The 23,257-nt window shown below is 36.9% G+C and overlaps 1 protein-coding gene across 5 annotated transcripts in view; it reads left to right on the top strand.

Moving 5' to 3' along the window:
- MEF2A (myocyte enhancer factor 2A) overlaps positions 1-23,257 on the top strand; it is a 171,012-nt gene that overhangs the window by 114,599 nt on the left and 33,156 nt on the right. For 2 of the 5 annotated variants that reach the window (XM_082619381.1, XM_082619383.1), the window contains exons 5-7: positions 9,810-9,947; positions 12,328-12,547; positions 13,291-13,350. In XM_082619381.1, the coding sequence (XP_082475507.1) occupies positions 9,810-9,947; positions 12,328-12,547; positions 13,291-13,350 (418 nt within the window). Of the gene's footprint in view, positions 1-9,612; positions 9,745-9,809; positions 9,948-12,327; positions 12,548-13,290; positions 13,351-23,257 lie in introns of all 5 variants that reach the window. The other 3 variants (XM_082619382.1, XM_082619384.1, XM_082619385.1) reach the window with 2 other exon arrangements.

Genomic DNA, 23,257 nt, shown 5'->3' with positions numbered 1-23,257 from the left:
ATGTTGGTGCATTTAATGTGGTCCCAGAGGTCTCAGACTGTCCTCAATTGTTTTCATTCTTTTTTCTTTATTCTGCCGTGCAGCAGTTATTTCCATTATTTTCTCTTCCAGGTTACTTATCCGTTCTTCTGCCTCAGATATTCTGCTGTTGATTCCTTCTTGAGAATTTTTAATTTCATTTTTTGTGTTGTTCAGCATTGTGTGCTCTTTAGTTCTTCTAGGTCCTTGTTAAACGTTTCTTGTATTTCCTTCATTCTTTTTCCAAGAGATTGGTTCATGTTTACTATCATTATTCTGAATTCTTTTTCATGTAGACTGCCTGTTTCCTCTTCATTTGTTTGGTCTGGTGGGTTTTTACCTTGCTCCTTCATGTGCTGCATATTTCTCTGTCTTCTCTCTTTGTTTAATTTACTGTGTTTGGGGTCTCCTTTTCACAGGCTGCAGGTTCGTAGTTCCTGTTGTTTTTGGTGTCTGCCTCCAGTAGTGAGGTTGGTTCAGTGGCTTGTGAAGGCTTCCTGGTGGTGGGGACTGGTGCCTGTGTTCTGGTTGGTGGGGCTGGATCTTGTCTTTCTGGTGGACAGGGCTGCGTCCGGTGGTGTGTTTCAGGGTGTCTGTGAACTTGGTATGATTTTAGGCAGCTTCTCTGCTAATGGGTAGGGTTGTGTTCCTGTCTTGCTAGTTGTTTGGTATGGGGCATCCAGTACTGGATCTTGCTCGCCATTGGGTGGAGTTGGGTCTTAGTGTTGAGACGGAGATCTCTAGGAGAGCTCTCAGCGATTGATATTATGTGGGGCTGGGAGGTGTCTGGTGGTTCAGTGTTCTGGATTTGGCTCTCCCACCTTGGAGGTTCAGGCCTGACACTCAGCCGGAGCACTAGGACCCTGTTAGCTACACGGCTCAGAAGAAAAGGAAGAAGAAAAAGGAAGAAAAAAGTAAAATTTAAAAAAATATAGAAAAAATAAAAATAATAATAAAATTTAAAAAAATAAATTTTAAAACACTAAAAAAGGAAGAGAGCAACTAAACCAATAAACAAATCCACCAGTGATAACAAGCACTAAAAACTAAACTACGATAAACATAAAAATCAGAAACAAATCAGCCGCAGACCGAAAACCTCAAGTCTACGGTTGCTCCCAAGTCCACCGCCTCAATTTTGGGAACATTCGTTGTCTATTCAGGTATTCCACAGATGTAGGCTCATCAAGTTGATTGTGGGGATTTAATCCGCTGCTCCTGAGGCTGCTCGGAGAAATTTCCCTTTCTCTTCTTTGTTTGCACAGCTCCTGGGGTTCAGCTTTGGTTTTGGCCCTGCAGTCTGCATGTAGGTTGCCCTCAGATATCTGTTCCCTGCCCAGACAGGAGGGGTTAAAGCAGTGGCTGATTAGGCTTCTCTTGCTCTTTCAGGCTGGGGAGAGGGAGGGATACAGGTTATAATTGGAATGCGGGGCAGTCCTGCGGCGGTAGAAGCCAACGTGCCATTGCAACAGCCCGAGGCGCGCCATGTATTCTCCGAGGGAAGTTGTCCCTGGATCTCGGGACCCTGGCAGTGGCAGGCTGCGCAGGCTTGCAGAGGGTGGGGGTGAGGGTGGGTAATGACCTGTGCTTGCACACTGGATTCTTGGTGACAACGGCAGCAGCGTTAGCATTCCATGCCCGTCTCTGTGGTCCGAGCTGATAGCCGCAGCTCGCGTCCGTCTCTGGAGCTCACTTAGGCGGTGCTCTGCCTTTTCTGGGCACACGGGGAAGGAATCTTCTTGCGCATCCTGAAACAGTGGTCTCTTGCCTCTTCAGCAGGTCCAGACTTTTTCCCTGACTCCCTTCTGGCTAGTTGTGGTGCACTAGCCCCCTTCTGGCTGTCTTCACACAGCCAACCCCAGTCCACTCCCTGGGGTCTGACCTCCGAAGCCCGAGCCTCAGCTCCCAGCCCCCACCCGCCCCAGCAGGTGAGCAGACAGGCTGGTGAGTGCTGGTTGGCACAGATCCTTTGTGCGGGAATCTCTCCACTTTTCCCTCTGTACCCCTGTTGCTGCGCTCTCCTCCGTGGCTCCTAAGCTTCCCCCCTGCCCACCCGCTGTCTTCACCAGTGAAGGGGCTTCCTAGTGTGTGGAAACATTTCCTCCTTCACAGCTCCCTCCCAGAGGTGCAGGTCTTGTCCCTATTCTTTTGTCTCTGCTTTTTCTTTTTTCTTTTGCCCTACCCAGGTACGTGGGGATTTTTTTGCCCTTTGGGAAGTCTGAGGTCTTCTGCCAGTGTTCTGGCAGTAGGTGTTCTGTAGGAGTTGTTCCACATGTAGATGTATTTTTAATGTATTTGTGGGGAGGAAGGTATCTCCACATCTTACTGCTCTTCCATCTTGAAGGTCCTGTGTCTATTGATTCCCATGTCTGTTTTATCAGTGAATATCAGAACCTAGTAGAGTGCTGTCAGTAATTTTTGTTGGATTAAAGGGGAAAAAAAAAGGATAAAGGCAAATGAAGTCATTTGTAGAGTTTAAGTACACACACACACACACACACACACACACACACACACACACACACACACACACACACACACACACACACACACACACACACGGATAGTGAAGAACCAAGAGGCAGGGCTTTGAAGATATACTTTCCTGACTTCACAGTACTCCAAGAGCCAACTCTGTCCAAGTGTTCATTTGTATGTGGAGTTCCGCAACAGAGTTACATTATCCCTGTGGGTAAAATGAGACTGCTGGGCTGCCTAGTATCTAGCTCCCAGACGACAAGGGCCCCAAAACTGTTTGTTCTGGGTGGTGTTGGGGAGAAGTATCATTACCATTTGCTGACACCTTTGCCATCGAACTTCGGTATATACTGGGTAAGACCTTAAAATTCAAAGAAACTATAGCTTGAACATCACACACTTCTAACTGAGATAGATATGGATAAGGTCATAGAAGAACTGGGGAAGGAGTCTGAAAGCAGTGCCTACAACCACATGCACAAGAAGTGTGCTCTCTTTCCAGTGGTTGAAGTGGTTCCTGATCACAGTCCTCTATGTAGTCTCCCTTTTGTTTGTTGACTGATTAATGCAGTCTGAACTAACACAGTGTAGTGGAAAGAGCACTAGACTGGACATCAGAAGACTTTTATTCTGGTCCCAGTACTGCCACTTAATAGCTGTGTGATGTGAGGTTGGGGGGTAAGAACTTGGGTCTCTCCTAAATTTAATCTCCTCTATAAAGGTAGGAGGAGAACTAGATGATCACAAAGGTAACATTTAGTTTTCTATTCAACAGCTATTTTAATATAATTTTTTGAGCACATATAATCTCAAGATTCCATTGTGCCTCAAAATTTTGACTCAGTGGACAAATTTTGAGAAAAATATAGTTTAACAAAATGGAATCAGGAAAGATATAGAAAATCTGAGTAGTCTTATTGTCAAGTTTACCACAGAGAAACTCCAAATCCAGATGGCTTTGTTAAGAAGTACTAGCAGAATTTTAAAGAAGAAATAACACCAATATTTCACAAACTCTTCCAGAGAATAAAAAAAGAGGGAACTCTCTTTATATGAAGCTAGTCTAATCTTGATAGCAAAACAGCAGGAGAGTTCTAAAAAGAATCAGAAGTCAGTCTCACTGAATGTAAGTGCAAAACTCCTAAACATAATATTAGTTGACTTTTTTGAGTTCACAAATTTTTTTATCAGAGACATTTTTATTTTCACATTGAGTCATTTTCTCCATTGCCTGGGCACACATCTAGACTATCAGCCTGCCTTGCATTGGAGTGGTCTTGTGTCTGAGTTGGCCAATGGAACGTTAATAGAAGTGATTCATGCTACTTCCAGGCCTGATCTGTAAAATACCTTCCACATGATCATCATACTCTCTCTTCTCTGTTTGTCAGCCAGCTGCAGAGAATCCAGATGGGAACTCTTGAGATCTCATGTGGAACCAAAAGATAAATGACTGGGCTCTGAATAGTTTCACCTAAGGCTCTCTGAGATAAGAAACATCCTCATTAGCCTTTGTGTGAATAAGAAACTTTCACGGTGTTAGGCCACAGAGACTTGTGTTTGTTAAAGCATCTAACATCACTTATGCTAACTAATACAGAAATTAAATTCAGCAATATATAAAAGTCATACACATTATGACTAAGTTGGATTTATCCCAGGAATGCAGGGTTGACAACAGAGTATCCTGATATCATGGACTGGAAGTCTCAATATTGTATATGTCAGTGCTACATGAAAAAAAGTAAAGAGCTAGGCTGTTAGGTGACTTGCAGTTAGGCTAAGGAATTTTGATTTTGTACTCTACATTTGTTATTTCAGGAGGGATGTAAGATGTATAAAACCACTAGGGTTCAGGGAGAAAATAATGGAAATTATATTTCATCCTAAGATATGGCATGTTAATATTTGAAAAGATTGACATTCATGCATATAATTTTTTCATTGTATGCATATATTGGGGGCTGTGTGTGAAATACGTTTACAGATGGGGTGGATAATCTAGAAGGTTTAGAGGCTACTGCTTTTAGATCACAGAGAGCCATCAAAGATGTAAAACAAGGGTGACAAGTACAAAGTGGTATTGAGGAGAACTGAATCTGTAACAATTTAAGGGACAAATTAGAGAGAAAAGTGAAGGAGGATATATAGTCAGTGGAAATGGAAATAATAACCTACAAAATTTGGAATTTCATGTTAATGTGGGGAGAGAACAAAGAGTGAACAGCAAGATTGCTGTGTTGACTAGAATAGCTAAGTCCAAAAAGGGGATCTATTTAATAAAAGATAATGAGTTCCATCTTGGTTAAATTGAAATAGAGATATTAGCCAAATATCCAAATGGAAATGTACAGTAGTCAGTTGGGACTGTAGGTCTTCAAAGTTGCAGATTAGATTTGGAAGAAGGTATAAAATCATTACTGTCATTCAACTATAAAGTAAACGTGTCAAATATTTTAATTAATTAACTAATGAGTGAACCAGTAAGATGTCACAGCCAGTTCAAAGAAGAACTCAGAATACCACACATCAGTAAAGAATGCTGAAATGAATTTTTTGGGTTGGCCAAAAAGTTCGTTCCGGTTTTTCTGTAAGATGTGATGGAAAAACCCGAACGAACTTTTTGGCCAACCCAATACATGGGGAAGCAAAAATCGGTCAGTATCCACAATGTGATCATCAGTGACATTCCACAGAAAACAATTTCTATGAACAGGAATTATTTGTAGTTACTGTGAGTTTTCTGATAGTTTTAAACTGATATCCATCTCTACAGAATTGTAAAATAACCTAGTCAAAGAATAAAGATGGATGTAGCCTAAATGGAAGTTCTAGCCAGGATACCCACTAAATTTCAGTTTTTTAATGTTTTTCCTTAAGTTGGTATGGAAATCTTAAATTTAAGAGCCTTTCTACATATGAGGTCTTTAATCAGTAGGTAGAAGTCTTTGAGTTACTCTTCATTTGGGTAAAACTGATTTAATTAATACCAAAACCAAAAAGAAAACATCCTCTTACTTGTAAGTTTAATTTGGGCGTATCCAGCTCAGAAAGTTTAGATGTCATGTAGGGATCCCTTCTCCCTGGAAATGCTTACAGGCAAAACACTACCTACTCTTTTCCCCAACAGCTTGAATTTTACTTCGGAACTCGTTAGCTTCAGATGGAGAGGAACCCTGTTTCAAGAGATTGTGGGGTTTGCAGTTTTAGATGGTTATACTCTTAATACTGTGATATGAATAATATTTCATTTATGAATTGTCACAAAAATTAGGATTATTGTCCTTAACTTCTTGAAGAGAATTGAAAGGTCATAATCCTTCTCTGATCATATTTCCTTAATTTTTGATACCATAATAAATTAGTACAGATTATTAATCAGACAATTAAATATTTTCAAAAATTTTAAATAACAAACAGCACATTGCTTTTTTCTTTTAAAAACCGGTACGCAATCCAATACTAAGTTCTAACAAGAGCAGACTCTTTTCCTCTGAGTTTGGATCTGCTATGAATCACGAGTCAAGGGTGGTTTCACTCTTAGAACTGTTAAAACAATTTTTTTTTAGAAAAGGTAAAATCATGATTCTTAGGCAGCTATAAAATGAACATGAGTCAAAACTTTTAACTCATTAATTACTCAGGGAACAAGAAAAAAATGTTGTAACTGGTTAAAGGTAAATCCAAAGATTAGAGAAATGCATAAGCCCATCAAGAAGGCAAAATGAATTTTCTTCATAGGTGCAAAATTGACATCTTCCATTGTGAGGAAAGAGGTCAGTTGAAACCTCCTTCAGACAGAATCTATTTGCGTGTCTATAAGCACTAATTATTTGCATTACTATCAGCTTTCTATAAATAAACTTCTATCTACAGAGTTGTAAAACAGCTTGAAGACAGGCACAAACCACAAAGAATCAGATAACCTGGGAGGATGTGTCCTAACAGATGCATTGTTTTAGATTAAAGACACTTAGCAATTATTTTTTGATCCATTTAAAATTTTTTCACCATTTGTCTCTATATAACTAACGTTGAAGGTAAATGTTAGCTAAGGGCATTCATTATTTAAAACCTACGTAAAATTTCCCAAAATCACAAAAAGAAAGTCTATTAAAATCATAATAGAGTTTAACTTTGTTGTGACAAGTAGAATTGTTTGTGTTTTTAAAGGTGTTTAACTGACCCTCCAAAAATAAAATTTCTGTTTTCTATAGAAATGGACTAATGAAAATTGTAGGTATACTGATTTTATCATTTCATGTAAGTAATCTTGCTAGTTAGAATCTTTAAACATGTTTGGAACACTGATATGAAGGACACAGAACAGGTTGTATCAAGTCAGCTTAAACTGATTAATAATTTAATAGTTCATCACCACTGGTCCCTTTAGCAATTCATAATCTGTGTTTCAGAATACAGTTATTTAAGAAAAGCAACTGGGATACGTCAACTTAAATGGTATACGCCCCTGAAATATGAAATTATTTTGGCACAATGGAGTTTCCCCCTTAAGTTTGCCATAATGGCACTGAAAAACTGTCAATCACATGTACAAGAATAAAGTACTTTTAAAGTCCTGTTTATTTAAGAGTGGAACATTATAATCATCAGTAATAGCTATAGAGAGTGCACAGTGCTAGTACTCTTGAATATTTTCCCACTTAAAAGCAGATTCCTCCTTAGTGGTGACCTTTCAGACTGTTTTCTTCATTGAGCAAGTGTTTTTATTGTGGCTAACTTGAAGCACATAAGAAAACTGAAGCTAGCCTGTTTCTTATATGCCTCGCCTGGCTTTGTTAATAGATACAGCATTCCACTTGTTAGTACCAGTGACACAGGAGAAACTTTTACTATTATGCTATGTGGTAAGATAAAGAAGACAGAAAAAGTCTTTTTATGGTAGTTGGGTCCTCAAAACAACTCTTCATATTCTAGTGATAAGTAGACACAAGTTGGATATCCAACAGAGGTACATTAGCTTGTTATCTGCAGAGCTGATACAGCCTCTTAAATTCTCTCACAATGACAGGAACCCCCTCTAAAGTGAAGACTTGCAGAGCTGGAGATACCAGAGCGCTGTTCTTCCTCTTGGGTACAAGTAGAGTTAACCCTACTGTTGTAGGATAAAAATTTTGTGTAATTACTAAACAAAGGCCATATTGTTTTTCTTCTGTAATTTAAAAATGTTCAGAGACCATACTTGGTGATTGCTATTAGTGGAAGAGCAAGGCTGTGAATTACTTAGTCTTAAGATATATGAATATGAGGGGAAAACATCCAGAGATTTCAGGCTAGAATAAATCAACTTCATGATAAAATCTGTGTGTAGGCGACTACTATATTTGTTCTGTTTCTAGAGCTGTGTTGGTTATAAGAGTTCACCGTGTTCCAGTATTCTGAGTGTTAACATCTTCATTGCTGATAGCAAGTTGCAGAGCTTTGGCAAGCAGAACTTGCTACTACGAATGGGGGAGGATACATGTCCACCTTTTAGTTCTAAACAACAGGACCTTTTATGGCTAAGTACACATAAGAGTTCATGTGATTACTTAGACCCATAGAACTTAGAGCCATGGGGCTGATACTGGGGAAGTAGGTGTAGTGTTTGCTATATGCTCATGTTTAGTGATTGTGTTGTGTTGGGAGTTTCAGGCATTGTGTATGGGATTCCTAGTGCATGCCAAGCAATTTGAGAAGCTAACACAGCTATACCACTGATTTCTTATGATCCTTTAAGCATACAAAAAAAAAAATCGAGTAAAGTGAAATTTTAAAATAGATTTCAGAGAAATAAAGAAAAAATTCTCAAATCTTAATGTATTGTGTGTTTATATTCTTTCAAGAAAAAAAGGAGTAAAATAGCATTCATAATTATTGTAAATCATATATTAAAGGATACCAAGATCTATTATTATGAATTAATTTAAAATATACCTTAAATCTAATATAAATAATCATTTATAAATGCACTCATCTAGTACTAATCTATTGTTCGAATATTTCTTAACCTAAGTAGGTAGGCTTACTTGGAGAATTTTAACTTCCTAAAACTCCTCTGTGGTTGGCTGGAAAATCAGCAAGTCTCAAAGCTATCTAAGTTGTTGAACCCCAAAATTCTACTTTAAAATAAGACCCATCAGGATTTTTAAAAATTTAGACAGTCTGTAAGTGAATTAATATTCTATAGATTATCATGCCCTTGGTTTTAAGTGTATTCTTTTAAATACTAAAAAGTCATTTTGTGATGATTTTAATTAAAAAGATTAAAACTCAGAAAACCAACTGTTCATTATATTTGTACCCCAAAGTAAGAAGAAAGGAAAAGAGTCAGTATGGTCCAAGGGATACTTTGATAACACTCAAGAAAATTCTCCAGAAAGTCAATTCAGTGGACTAAATCAATCCATGAAGGCACTCTGTAGAAAGAGCTAGCAAAGTGTGGAAAAGATCATGCTGAATTAGTTTTTTTTTACAAAATTTAAAGATACGTGAAGTCACTAACGATACGTACATTCTACGTAGGAAGGAGTCATTACTGTCATATGTAAATAAGTATTTGAGTATTTATACTTAGAGTTATGTAGCAAAATCACAGTATTTAAGAACAAATTAGGAATGAAATTATTGGGATATTGAGCCTATTCTTTCTGATGAATGGGATAAACTCTCAGGCAGAAAGGAATGTCAGTAGATGAAGTTGCTGAAATGTTCATTTTATAAAGGTAACTTTATATATATATATATCATCTTGATATATTTGTATTTCAGGGTCTCACACTCATTGATCCTATCAGATATGTTGATCAGGCTGTAATCAGATTTGGATTGTAACTGTCAGAGCAGTGAGTAACTTAGTATTCTCTAGGAAGTTTGGAAAGGAAGAATCCAAATATATAAATATTCCTTTTCTCTTAATGTATAATGGGAACATAATTTTGCTTATGTCTAAGGTTTACTTTATTTGAAGACTTAGAGTGCATTGTGATCATTTAAAACCATTTCAGCGGCTCTTGTATTACCCAGTTCGTTCAGTCTGTGCTCTCATAGATTTTACAAAAAAAACTCATGGCAAGTTAGTATCATTTGTGTGTGAATTTTCCAATTGTATTTCAGACTTTAAGAAAGAAAGGCCTTAATGGTTGTGAGAGCCCTGATGCTGACGATTACTTTGAGCACAGTCCACTCTCGGAGGACAGATTCAGCAAACTAAATGAAGATAGTGATTTTATTTTCAAACGAGGCCCTGTAAGTACTTTTACTTTACCTCTACTTTTTATTTGTTGATCCTTTTTGTTAACTTCATTATTTAGGCTCTGAACAAGAAGGAACACAGAGGGTGCGACAGCCCAGACCCTGATACTTCCTATGTGCTAACTCCACATACAGAAGAAAAATATAAAAAAATTAATGAGGAATTTGATAATATGATGCGGAATCATAAAATCGCAGTGAGTACTAAAGTATGGTTTGTGCTCTTATCTTGTGCATGAAGAGATTGACAACACATCTTGTTTATTTTCATAGCGGGTGATGACAGCAGTAAGTAGAAGGGGGAAAAAGTATTTTATTAATTTCTTTTGGTTTTATAGAACTTCAGAATAAAATTGCATAAATATTACAATGGTACATCTTCAGTCTTCAGTGTCTTAAACATAGAAGTGAAGAGAAAACATCCTAATCCAGGCTCTGCTCCTTACTATCCCCATGTCTTTGGATAGGGCACCTAAACATACTGGATTCCAATTTCCTCATCTGTAAAGTGAGTGAGTTGGCTCACATAGTTTTTTTTTTTTTTTTTTTTTGCTGTACGCGGGCCTCTCACTGCTGTGGCCTCTCCCGTTGCGGAGCACAGGCTCCGGACACACAGGCTCCGCGGCCATGGCTCGCGGGCCCAGCCGCTCCGCGGCATGTGGGATCTTCCGGGATCGGGGCACGAACCCGTGTCCCCTGCATCGGCAGGCGGACTCTCAACCACTGCGCCACCAGGGAAGCCCCGCTCACATAGTTTTTTAAGGTCCCTTCCAGGTTTAAATTTCCATGATTTTAAATATAGGGTGCATATGAGACTTCCTCTCCCTCCGATGACTTTTAAAATATTACATGTACTTAAGTAGATCTTGAGACTATAAAATATAAAATGGCTGGATTTATTATAAAATGTGGTGTTTCAAAATAATTTTTAATTATTTTATACAGTTGCTGTAATAGTAGCTTACTATTTGGCTCTTTGTTAATATCCCAAAACAATTGGGTGACAGTACCTCCAAATTCCTATTCTTTTCTTAACGCTGTAGATATCGAGGAAGAGAGCCTTGGCTCGATTTTAATTTAAGGAAGCAGTGTTCTTAAACTGGTTACAAAACAAATAGTTGGTTTAAAATTTTTCCATGCTAACACATTTAACCGTAGTGAAACAGTACTTCTTTGAGTTCATACTCCTTTGATAGTTCTTCAGAGTTCTCATTGAAGCACCATTGGCAAGAGCTGCTTAAGACAGTTATTCTGGATACATATCCAGAATACTACAAATGTGTTGTAGGCTTTGTGGAACAAATTGGTTCCAATGCTGATATTTCTTTCATTACCAGAGTTAGTTCTCTTAAAACTGTGCCCTAAAGTATGCATTATGGATTATTTCTTCAAAGTAGTCCTATGCTATAAGAAGAAGCCCATGGAAAACAGATTTAAGGAGGTATTTTTTGTGCTAATACCATTCTTAAGAAACAAAACAACAGAAAAAAAAAAATCCCGTTTGAACTCATACGGATGTTGGTGACCTTGCAGTTAATGTTAAGCTGCAAAAACATTGTTTAAGTAAAATTGCTTTACCTTTGAAAACATTTTATCATGTATCCATTGTTTTATACTTTCTAATGAGTTATTTTCTACCTGAAATAAACTATTGAATAAAGTACATAATTATTTACATTCTTTCAACTTTGAATTAGCAGTGTTACCTTACTTTGCAAATCACTGTTTTAAGATGTAGGGAGAGTAAAGTTTTCTATTTTCTCTCACTTTAAATTATAAAGAGGATTGTTATTTATCATGATTAACAAGTATAAGTGATCTATGGAGGAAATGCAAGAGGAAAATAGAAAATATTTTTAAGGGACTATGGAATATTTTGGAGGGAAATAAAATAACAATATTTGTAATTTAATCTTTATACAGTTTAAAGATAACTTGTCAGTAGTTAATTTTGTTTAGGGTGGTTTTTTTGCATTTTTATTACACTCATTGCATTGTGTTATATGTGTAACGTGGGGTTTTTTGTGTTTTTTTTTGTTTGTTTTTTTTAGTCTTGTCCATTAAGAATGTTAGTGAATTAAATCAGACCAGGGCAAACTTGATGTATGAAGTTTATACTATATGTACATACTTTTCCCCTTTTGTTATATTTGGAATCTCCCAATAGAAATGTAATGTTACTAAACTGATTTACATTTAAGTGCTAATTTATGCTTTCTTGGTAACAATGATGTATTTTATAATGTGTAAACTTGACAACACAACTTTAATATCAGGCTCTGACCTCTCATTTTCATCTCTGAATATTTGAAATACATAATATATACATTATACTAGTACATATGTATTAATATATAAAAAATGGAAATTGGAAATGTTCATGTTAAACATTCTCATGTCCAAATATAATTGTAAAGAAAATAGCTTAAACCTGCAAATTGATTTAGTAAGAACCTATTCCCATCCTCTGCTTTTAGTAACTAGTGTTACCTTATCAAATTAAAGTTCGTAAGTTATTAAATTTAATATAGATGAAAATGAAACTAATCGTTTTCTCTTCCTTTTCTTGATTTACAGCCCGGTTTGCCACCTCAAAACTTCTCAATGTCTGTCACAGTCCCTGTGACCAGCCCTAGTGCTTTGTCCTACACTAACCCAGGGAGTTCACTTGTGTCCCCGTCTTTGGCAGCCAGCTCAACATTAGGAGATTCAAACATGCTCTCTCCACCTCAAGCCACATTACATAGAAATGTATCCCCTGGAGCCCCTCAGAGACCACCAAGTACTGGCAGTGCAGGTATGTCCTGATATTTATTCTTCCCGATTCTTTAAAAGAAAGAAAAAACTAATTGCTAACATAAACAGTTTCTTATTCTGCTACTCTTAATTTTATTGCTTTGATGAGCAAGAGTCACTACTACATAATTGCCTCCATTTTAAAGTATTATTTTGAAAATCTGTGGCTCTAGCCTTGTACTAGTCTTTGTGGAACAAATAAAGCTTTCCTTATCCTGGGAAAGCTTTCCTTATCATGGGAAAGCCATACTAGACAGGCGGAAAATTTATTTAAGATATCATAGGCAAAGATTTAAAATTGAGTATGAGCCATTCATGTTAAAAATGTGGAGAGATGACTCACCTGATTGGAGTTAGAGCGTTTTCTCCATCTCCCCCTGTCTGATTTGTTCATTAATTCAGCAGAAATTTTCGGTGTATTTACTGCATCACTGCGTGTAATGCAGTGTCTCCTCTCCCATTATTCCTAGATTTTATAGCACTCCATTAGCACTCTCCCCATTCTTATCAATATGCACCATTTGGTATTGATGCACAAGAAGGCAGACATGTCCAGAACTTGATAGGCGAGTGACTGTATATTTGACTACATCATATTACACGTTAACACCAAATTCAAACTGGGCTAGTTTTTATTTTTGTGTTTTTTAGGAATGGAGTGAGAGTTACCTCTGTTCAATTCCTTGTTATTCAGATAAGGAGAGCCAATTCACATTCCCTCTCTCCTCTCTCTAATGTTGTTAGGTGGGATGTTGAGCACTTCAGACCTCACAGTGCCAAATGGAGCTGGAAGCAGCCCAGTGGGTGAGTGAATTCCTACTGTTTTACTTTGTAGGCATCTGCCCTATCTGAGATAAAAGGAATATTTTCCCTCAAACAAGGCCTTCTACCAGATGAAGAGGAAAATATGGGGATATATGACTGGAGTAGACATGTCCCTTTGCGCTTTGTTTAATTAGTGCTTTCACTAATTAATACTTAACATTTTTTCATATCCCCAGGTTATTCCTCATACCTTGGCCCTACGTTCAGTTACTCATTCATTCAATAAATATTTATTGAGTGCCTCCTTCATAGCAGACATTGTTCTTTTCTAAAGACTAAATTGCCTTAATACGATTTTTACATCAAGACAGTTTCTTAAGGAGAAGCTTTCTGTGTCATCTGTCCTTACCAGAGTTAGACTGTTAGCAGACTGCTATATCTTACAATTGTGTGAAATGTTTTCAGAGAAATTGCAATAGGAAGAAACGGTGGACCTACTTCTAGAGACACAAAGAGAATTGAGAAGTTTGTCTCTGAAGGATCTGTTTTGGTAGTCACATGTAGAGCATTCACATTTTGTCGTGGTTGCTGCCAGATTGGCTCTTTTGCTTTGGGACCCCTGCCAAGATGACTAGCAGTTTAAACATGTCATAAATGTGTCTGTCTGCCTAGCCCTGAAGTGCTGGTAAAGATAGATTGTGATCTTAACATTACAAAAACATGGCATGTATGTCAAAGAGTCACAAGAATAACTGTATCCCTTTGGATTACCATCACATTTAGTCGTCTTGGTCTCTTCATCTGTGATAATCACAGTTATCATCATTTTTATCTGAAAACAAGGGCAGGAATTCCCTCCCTGCTTCTAGCTATTGTGTGTTCAAAGAGACATCTGAAAACAGATCACTTACAGGAAAAATTCCCTATTACATATATTCAACCCATTTATTCCAAAAATATGAGGAGCTTCTGCCTTAAGAAAATTTTAGAGATGATTGAATAATTTAAAATGATGAGAAAGAAATAAATGGACATTATTGAGTGAGACAAGTTACAAAACATTTAGTGACCTAAAGTAGGAATAAATACCTAATTGTATCTGTCACTGTATTAATTGCTGTTTTAATGGAATTAAACAGATAAGACCTGTTGTGGGATATTTTATTAACAGATAATTAAATGTGGAAAAATTTATAAAGGTCTTACCAGTTATACATTAGTACTGCTATCCTTGTATGTGTATTTACTAATATTTATAGTTTATTTCTTTTCAGCTCTATTTTAGTTGTTTATGTGCCCATATACTCTTTTTATATTGCATTTTCCCATATGCTTTTTTTAAAATATTTTGTTTTGGCTGCATTGGGTCTTCGTTGCTGCGTGTGGGCTTTCTCTAGTTGCAGTGAGTGGGGGCCACTCTTCGTTGCGGTGCGCAGGCTTCTCATTGCTGTGGCTTCTCTTGTTGCGGAGCATGGGCTCTAGGGGCGCGGGCTTCAGTAGTTGCAGCACACGGCCTTAGTAGTTGCGGCACGCGCGCCCTAGAGTGCATGGGCTTCAGTAGTTGTGGCGTGTTGGCTCAGTTGTTGTGGCTCTAGGGCACGTGGGCTTCAGTAGTTGTGGCTCGTGGGTTCTAGAGCACAGGCTCAGTAGTTGTGGTGCACGGGCTTAGTTGCTCCGCACCCTGTGGGATCTTCCCAGACCAAGGATCGAACCTGTGTCCCCTGCATTGGCAGGCAGATTCTTAACCACTGCGCCACCAGGAAAGTCCCTTCCCGTATGCTTTTATTCTTCCAGCACTATGCATCTTGCTCTCCCTTCTGCTTTGCAGCCTGGTTATGGCTGGAATTAATAATCTCTGTTTTATTTAATGTTAATTTTGACTAGCTCTTGGTGTTATTTCCAAAGTTATTTTTATTTAATGGGGTTTAACTATTTGAAGATTTCTAATGTGTTTTCCCTTTGCCTTTTTTTTTTTTTCATACCTCTGGCTTGATAAACATGGCTCTTCCTCCTATCAAACAAGTGTTTCAGTTCTCTTTTTGTTCTTTTTTGGATTTTGTACTCTCCACACTTCCCTAAAGCTTTTATACTATTCTTTCCTATCTGCCGTGCAACTATAAATCTAGACTTTGTCTTTACTCAATTTTCTGTGTTCCCTTTGGTAATTGCAGACTCAGACTTTGTCATCATCCTAATTTGACCTTCTACATATAATCTAATCCTGTTGCTTTTATTTCTTTTTTTAAATTCATCTTTCTTCATTTGTAAGCTTCCTTCCCCCCTTTCTAGACCCTCAGGTCTGGAAGGTCACATTAGTCACACTCCTCAGATCATGGCACATATTCAGTGGTTTGCACAAAACATCTCTCAGAATGTTACTCACTTTTCCCTTTATACCTCTATTCCACTCCCATTCCCTTCCTCTCCCCGCACCCTCCATTCCCCAGTCATAGACAACTATTTTAATATGTTTAGTGCTAATAGTGTTAATAATCACATTAATGATCATGATTAGTGAACATGAATTTTTATAAAAATTTAAGATTCAAGTAAGTATTAAAATATTTAAGTGCTTAGTGAGTTACTTAAAACTCTATTTCTATTACTGCATACATACAGAGATAAATCTATTTCTTTTTTTTAACATCTTTATTGGAGTATAATTGCTTTACAATGGTGTGTTACTTTCTGCTTTATAACAAAGTGAATCAATTACACATAATAAATATGTTCCCATATCTCTTCCCTCTTGTGCCTCCCTCCCTATCCCACCCCTCTAAGTGGTCACAAACCACCTAGCTGATATCCCTGTGCTATGCGGCTGCTTCCCACTAGCTATCTATTTTACATTTGGTAGTGTATATATGTCCATGCCACTCTCTCACTTTGTCACAGCTTACCCTTCCCGCTCCCCATATCCTCAAGTCCATTCTCTAGTAGGTCTGTGTCTTTATTCCCGTCTTACCCCTAGGTTCTTCGTGACCTTTTTTTTTCTTAGATTCCATATATATGTGTTAGCATACGGTATTTGTTTTTCTCTTTCTGACTTACTTCACTCTGTATGACAGACTCTAGGTCCATCCACCTCACTACAAATAACTCAATTTCATTTCTTTTTATGGCTGAGTAATATTCCATTGTATAGATGTGCCACATCTTCTTTATCCATTCATCTGTTGATGGACACTTAGGTTGCTTCCATGTCCTGGCTATTGTAAATAGAGCTGCAATGAACATTTTGGTACATGACTGTTTTTGAATTATGGTTTTCTCAGGGTATATGCCCAGTAGTGGGGTTGCTGCATCGTATGGTAGTTCTGTGATAAATCTATTTCTCGTAACAATCTTATAACACAATATAACCTCAGACTTATATCAAGATTGAATATCTTGATTCTTCACTGATTCATACTCTTATATACCTATTTAACCTGTGCTAGATGTAATTCTCCTTGTTTGGATTATATCCTAGATGACATTTTTGTTATAACTGCTTTTTAACATGTGCCACCTCAGAATTCAGTTTCAACTAACTAGACATCGTGTATCACTTAATTCAGATACCAAGTGGAAGTAATTAGTTTTGTGTAGTACTTATAGCATGCATGGGTTTAAAGTGTTTCTTGCTGTAAATTTTCCTCCCCACTCCAAAATAAATGGTCTTTCATAGGTATTTTAGAAGTGGGTTTTGTTTGTTTGTTTGTTTGTTTGTTTGTTTTGGCTGCATTGGGGCTTCATGCTGCACGCGGGCTTTCTCTAGTTGCGGCGAACGGGGGCCACTCTTGGATGTGGTGCATGGGCCTCTCATTGCAGTGGCCTCTCCTGTTGCGGAGCATGGGCTCCAGGCGTGCCGGACTCAGTAGTTGTGGCACACGGCCTAGTTGCTCCGTGGCATATGGGATCCTCCCGGACCAGTGTTATTTTTTTGCGAAGAAGGTTAAATAATGTATTTTAGCCCATTTTCAACAATGATGCCATTTTGGTTTAGTAGTTTGGAAAAATAGTTTAAACTCAATTTTATGCCTGAAATCTTTATGAATGAAAAGATTAAACATTTTTAAATTCCCATAGAAATTTAGAAGAAAATATATTAAGAGCTGTGGATATGATTTCTTATCTACATTTTTCAAAGTATGTTTCCTGGAACCATATGAAAAGAAGGACTTACCTATGTGTTTGGCAAACCTTGTGCTAAATAAAACTAAACCAGTTTCTTTACTGGAGGACTTACCAGAGCCTTTAAAATGCTAACCTGTTTTGTGAATCTTTAAACATATGGTTACTCAAAGCTATTTCACAGTAGAACCCTTCATTTTTATTTTCCTCATGAAAAAGCATCTTTCAGAATTAGTGTCATATAAAACATATTTTGGGAAAGACAGGTCATTTGGGCAGACTTGGTCATTTGGACCAACTCTTTTTCTGAGGACAACTAGACATCCTAGGCAGAGTATTTTTTAAAATCTGCTTGAAAGCATTTCAGAGCTAATAAGATAATGAGGAATTACTGGCTCAAGATCCAGGGAATGACAAAGACAGAGACTCAGAGAGGTGAACCCAGCATTTATGGCTGCTTTTCCTAGGTGGTAGTGGCCACTTCCACAGTGGATTGCTTAAAGAAGCTGAGTATAATAGCCTCAGAGACATAGGGAGACAGAGGGATCAAAGTTCAGGGCCCACGGAGAATTGGGAGGGCCTAGTATATTCTTCTCACTTTGGATTGAGTCCCCAAAAGGCTGGACCCTAGAAGTAGCATGAATCAGAGGTTATCAGTCCCTCATAGTAGATACATCTCCTATTTGCATCATCCCACTTCTTGAAGTTAGATTGTGGTGATATATTGTTAGGGTCCCCAGGATGCCTGGGAAGGCAAATACTCTTTAGAAAAATAATATAAGGGTAAAACACCATCCCAGGCCTTATTATTTGTACTTGACATACCAGCAGATTACTAACTAGGCACAGTCAGGAGCAGTACAACATAAATGAAAGCCTGCAGAAAAAAATGGACAGTAGAACCTGCCTCCTGGGAACTCCAGAACTTGGAGTTATTAGGCACAGACTTTGACTTTAACATAACAATATTTACTGTACCAGGAAGATACAAAAATAGATTAAGAATTTTGGCAGAGAACTGGAAACTTTAAAAATTGACATTTTAGACTAAAAAAAGTAATAGTATTAAGAACTGACTGGATGGGTTTAATAAATTAGACAAAGCAAAAGTGAGAATTGGTGAACTAAAAGATAGGAACAATATTCAGAATTTTTGAGACATAAAAGAATGGGTAATTCAAAAGAAGAGTAAGACCTAAAGGATACAGCGAGAAGGTCTAACATACTTAAAATTGGAGTCCCAGAGGCAAAAAGAGAGAAAATTGGCCAGAAGTGGTATTTGAAGAGATAATCACAGAATTTTCCAAACCTGACAAAACACATCAAGCCATAGATTCAAGAAGCCCTTTAGAACCCATGTGGGATACAGGTAAAGCTGTGCTTTAAGAGAAATTTAAGTCTTAATGTGCATGAGAACACAGACATTTCACAAAAGAAGCTATCCAGGTGTCTAATAAATGTGTGAAAAGATGCTTGATTCAGTAATCAAGGAAATGCAAAATTAAAACCACAGACAGCATTAGGTACCCACCAGAACGGCTAAAGCAAAATAGATAATACCAGGTGTTAACAAGGGTATGGAAAAGCCCAAACTCTCATACACTGATGATGGCAGTACAGATTGGTGCAGTCATTTTGACATTATCTACTAAAGTTGTAAATATGTGTATTCCATGACCCAGCATTTTCTCTCATACTTATATGCTAGAGAAATGCATATATGCACCATGAGCACCAAGAGATATGTAAAAGAATGTGCGTGGCATTATTTGTTACAGCCAGCATGTAGAAATAATTCAGATTTCTGTCAGTAGTAGAGTGGATGAATATGTGATAGTACCTTTATGTGAAGTAATACTGTACTGCAATGAAAATGAAGGAACTATAGCAGTAATCAACAACATGGATGAATTTCACCAAACTAATACAAATGAAAGAAGATAGATGCCAATACTAAATGATTCTATCTACATAAAGTTTGAAAAGCAGATGAGCAAAGCTATAGTTTTAAGGATGTCTGTGTAGGTAGATGGTAAAACTATAAAAAACATGAAGTTACTGTAAAAGTCATGATATATGCCACTTTGGTAGGTGGAACAATAGGAGTATTTTGGGGGCCCAGTTATAGAAACTAGCAATATTCTTTGGGGTTCTATGGTTACATGGTTCATATGATAAATCCTTGATCTTTTAAGTTTTTGTTTTGTACACCTTTCTGTATATGTATTATATTAAAAGTTTTTTAAATAAATATAATACTTTGATATAAAAAAGTAATTATAATCACAAATGTGGAGGCACTTTTAAAACTATGAGAATGTAATGTACATTGTAGTTATACTATTAATTCTGAAATCTAGAGAGAAAAAAGTTCACACACACATACATTCACACTCACAAAGATTTGGCAGCCTTTTGAATCTTTGAACATTATTGTCTGCATTGGCAGCTAGATATGCAGCTTCATCTTGAGATCATGAAGCGAGTCAGTATAAAAGGACAGGCCAACAAGCTGAGGATGGCAAAGTGGAAAGCTGGAAAGACTGTGGGTCCTCTGTGTTGAGCTGTTGAAGGCACTGAGCCTGCAACCACTTTTCCCCAAGTTTTATGTGAGATAATAGATTTTTCTCATTCTTAAGAGAAAAAGTGAAATAAAATACAGGCCACATCTAGGGGAATATTTGATAAATGAATAGGGATTTAATGTACTTAAATGTACAATCCAAAAAAGAAACCCAACTAGTATTTTAAAAATTGAAAAGCATGTTCATCATTGATAGTAATCATGAGATTCAAATAAAAATGCAAAAAAAAAACAACCCCACCTAGTAATTGCCAACTATTACCACTTTTTATTGTGACATGGAAAGCTGATGAAGGTGGGTGAAACTGATGATCTGGTTATGTGTTTATGGAATTGGAAATTAGTAACAGTCGTTCTGGAAAGTTTTTGACAAGATGTTTCAGTAGTCATAAAAACCTGTTTTCCTCTAAGCCTAGTAATCCCATTTTTAGGAATCTCTCCTAAAGAAATCAATCAGACTATGTAAAGGTTCACTGCAACTTTATTTATAGTAGGGAATAATAGGAAAATATCAACATATTCAACAGTATAAAAATAAAGTAAATTAAAAATTTCAACTGAATTCCAATTTTTAGTTGATTTAAAACTATGCAAAAAATATACACATGGAAGATAAAAGGAGAAGAAATCCAAAATGATTATAATAGTTATGTTAGAATAGTGGAAGTGTGTGATTTCCCTCCTGTTTTCTAGTTTCTGAACTTTCTGTGATGCTATATTGATATGGTACATCTATAGTCATAAAATTATTATAGTAAATTAGAGCATTCATTTGTTCTTTTCCTTGTAAAGTGATTTTTTGTATTTTATCTATGTTATTGTCCAAATAAAACCTGCTAGTTTTGTATGTATTGTAAATTGTATATATCTTTCATGGAGGCAATCTGCTTATTGCTTATGGTTTACTAGGTAAATTTCTCTACTGAGAATTTACATTTAATACTCAGATAATACTGTAATTCAGATGACTTTGGGAACTCTTTTTAACTTTGGGCCTCTTTTCAAAGATCAAGCATAATGTAAAATTGCCCAAATCCAGCAGTTTCACTTTTTTAAAAACATGTTGAGAAAGAGAAAAAAATACACTGGACTAGAAAGAGCTCAACAAGCTCTTGGAGTTGATATGGGTTGAGTGAAGGTAATAAGGATTTGCGTTATAGCAGAGGCAGTGGCAGTTAAAAAGAAGAGATGGGTAAGGAGAAAGGCAGTATAAAGAAAGAATAGCAAAGCTCGATAGCTCTGTGAAAGTGGGGATGGAAGTGATGGAGGATGACAGTAGTACAGGTGTTTAAAACAGGTTGAGTTTGAAATGACAGCAGCATATCTGGGGAACAGTGCCCACCAGATAGTTGCATGTGGACTGGAAATTAGGAGACACAAAGCAGAACTACAGATTTAAGAGTCATACTGAGGCAGTGGTTGAAGCCATGGGGATACATGAAGTCTCTGAAAGAGAAGGAGACCCGTAGCCTCTTTGGGGCTGTGTACGTAGGAAGGATTGAGAGGGAATACAGAAGAACCAGGATCTCATGATTGTTTTAGATCATAAGTTTCTAATGGACAGAATCCATGTTGTTCATCATATAGGAATTTCCACTGAGTCAAGTAAATACGTCATCAGTGATTTTAAAACCCATGGTCTTTTTAAATTTTAGAAACCTCATTCACTTCTTTGTACAAATGACATAATTTTATAGACTTTTAAAGTATATTTTTATTTATTTACCTATTTATTGAATAATCAGCTGAAAGTTTGTCAGATTTTATGAAAAAATTGTCAAATATGATAAAATTAATTCTTGAACCTTGCTTTGGATGAATTTTTCAGAATCTTTTGAGATTTTCAAAATCCTTTGTATGTCAGTTCAACTTCTCAAATAGATGCATAGTAACAGCCCTAAAAGAGTAGTATTAAGAACATGGGAGTGCTTTCCAGCTGCTTCAGTACAGTATTTCAGATGATATACGATATTCTGAAATAGAAGCCAGATTGATATAATTGAATGACTTGCCTTAGAGCTGTAGGACCATAATTAAGATCAGCTTTGTCAAGTTTCTGGAAGCATTAGTATGCAGTTTGCTCGAAAGCATTTTTGTTACATTTGTGTCAGGGCATAAGTTATCATAAAGCTTGAAAACATTTTAACAAAAGTCACATTAAATTGGGTTTATTCATTTAGATTCAGTACTTTATTCCTAAATTTGTACTCTGTGACAAGATGAGTTATATCCTTAAAGTATATACCTCAAAAGTCTATCCCAACAATATCTTCATTTTTGTCATAAAAAATGAACAGGAGGTAAGAAGGCACACATTAGGCAGTATATCACTACACTCCACAAAATAACAAATGGTGCACATAAGATTATCTTGTTTCAATCTGGCAAGTTACCAAACTCTTACATCATCCTGTAATCGTCTGCCGCAGACTCTGACTTTATACTCAGAAATATCGTGCATTTAGGTCCCCTTTCATTCTTGTAATTTGATTCTCATGGGTTACTATGGTACCACGTCTAGCTGAAAAGCATCATAGATTCCACATGGGAAAAGCACATTAGTGCTTCTTGATAATGCGTTTTTCTAAATTACACCTTTGCATCATCTTATAATGTATTTGAGAGGAAATACTGCTTTATCCTTCAGATTTGGGTGCAAATCAAGTAAATAAGAATCTTCTATATATTATCAGAGAAATTAAGAACACACATTCATGCCATTATTTAAGAGAAGCACTTTTAATTTGTACTTACATTCTACTGGTTTCTGTTAAACCTTCAGGTTTTTGTATAAAATTATTTGATGAGCATTTTATATCCAGATGACTTGCTTAGCAGCTACCTCTGCCCAATTCATGGATGAGCTCTGCTCCACAGGGGATGGCCTAGTGCAGAGCTTGTTTTTTTAACAGCACTGCTTTCTGAAGCTTAACAGAGTGCAGGAAATTGCTTTCTGGAGTGTGGAAAAGAGATTCAGCCCAGATTTAATACATACCCCTTCAAGATAATGGAAGCAGAATGCAGGAAATAACCTCATAAGGTTAACTGAAGTATCAGTCCCCACGACAAAATTAAATCACATAATGAATTAAAAATGGTAGGTCACTTGGTAAAAGTTTTGGAGAAAGCAAGAGGAATTGGGTGAGAGTAACTTGGAGGGGGAAAGAAGCACTGATCATCTGGAATCCCAACATTTTGAATGACAAGTGCTGCAGAGATACAGGCCAGTACGCACCTCACTTCTCT

The sequence above is a fragment of the Mesoplodon mirus genome (genome assembly GCF_964341445.2).
Source record: "Mesoplodon mirus genome assembly, chromosome: 4".
Classification (NCBI taxonomy): Eukaryota; Metazoa; Chordata; class Mammalia; order Artiodactyla; family Ziphiidae; genus Mesoplodon; species Mesoplodon mirus.
The sequence above is the reverse complement of the archived record's forward strand: the minus strand, read 5'-3'. Positions and strand labels throughout refer to the sequence as shown.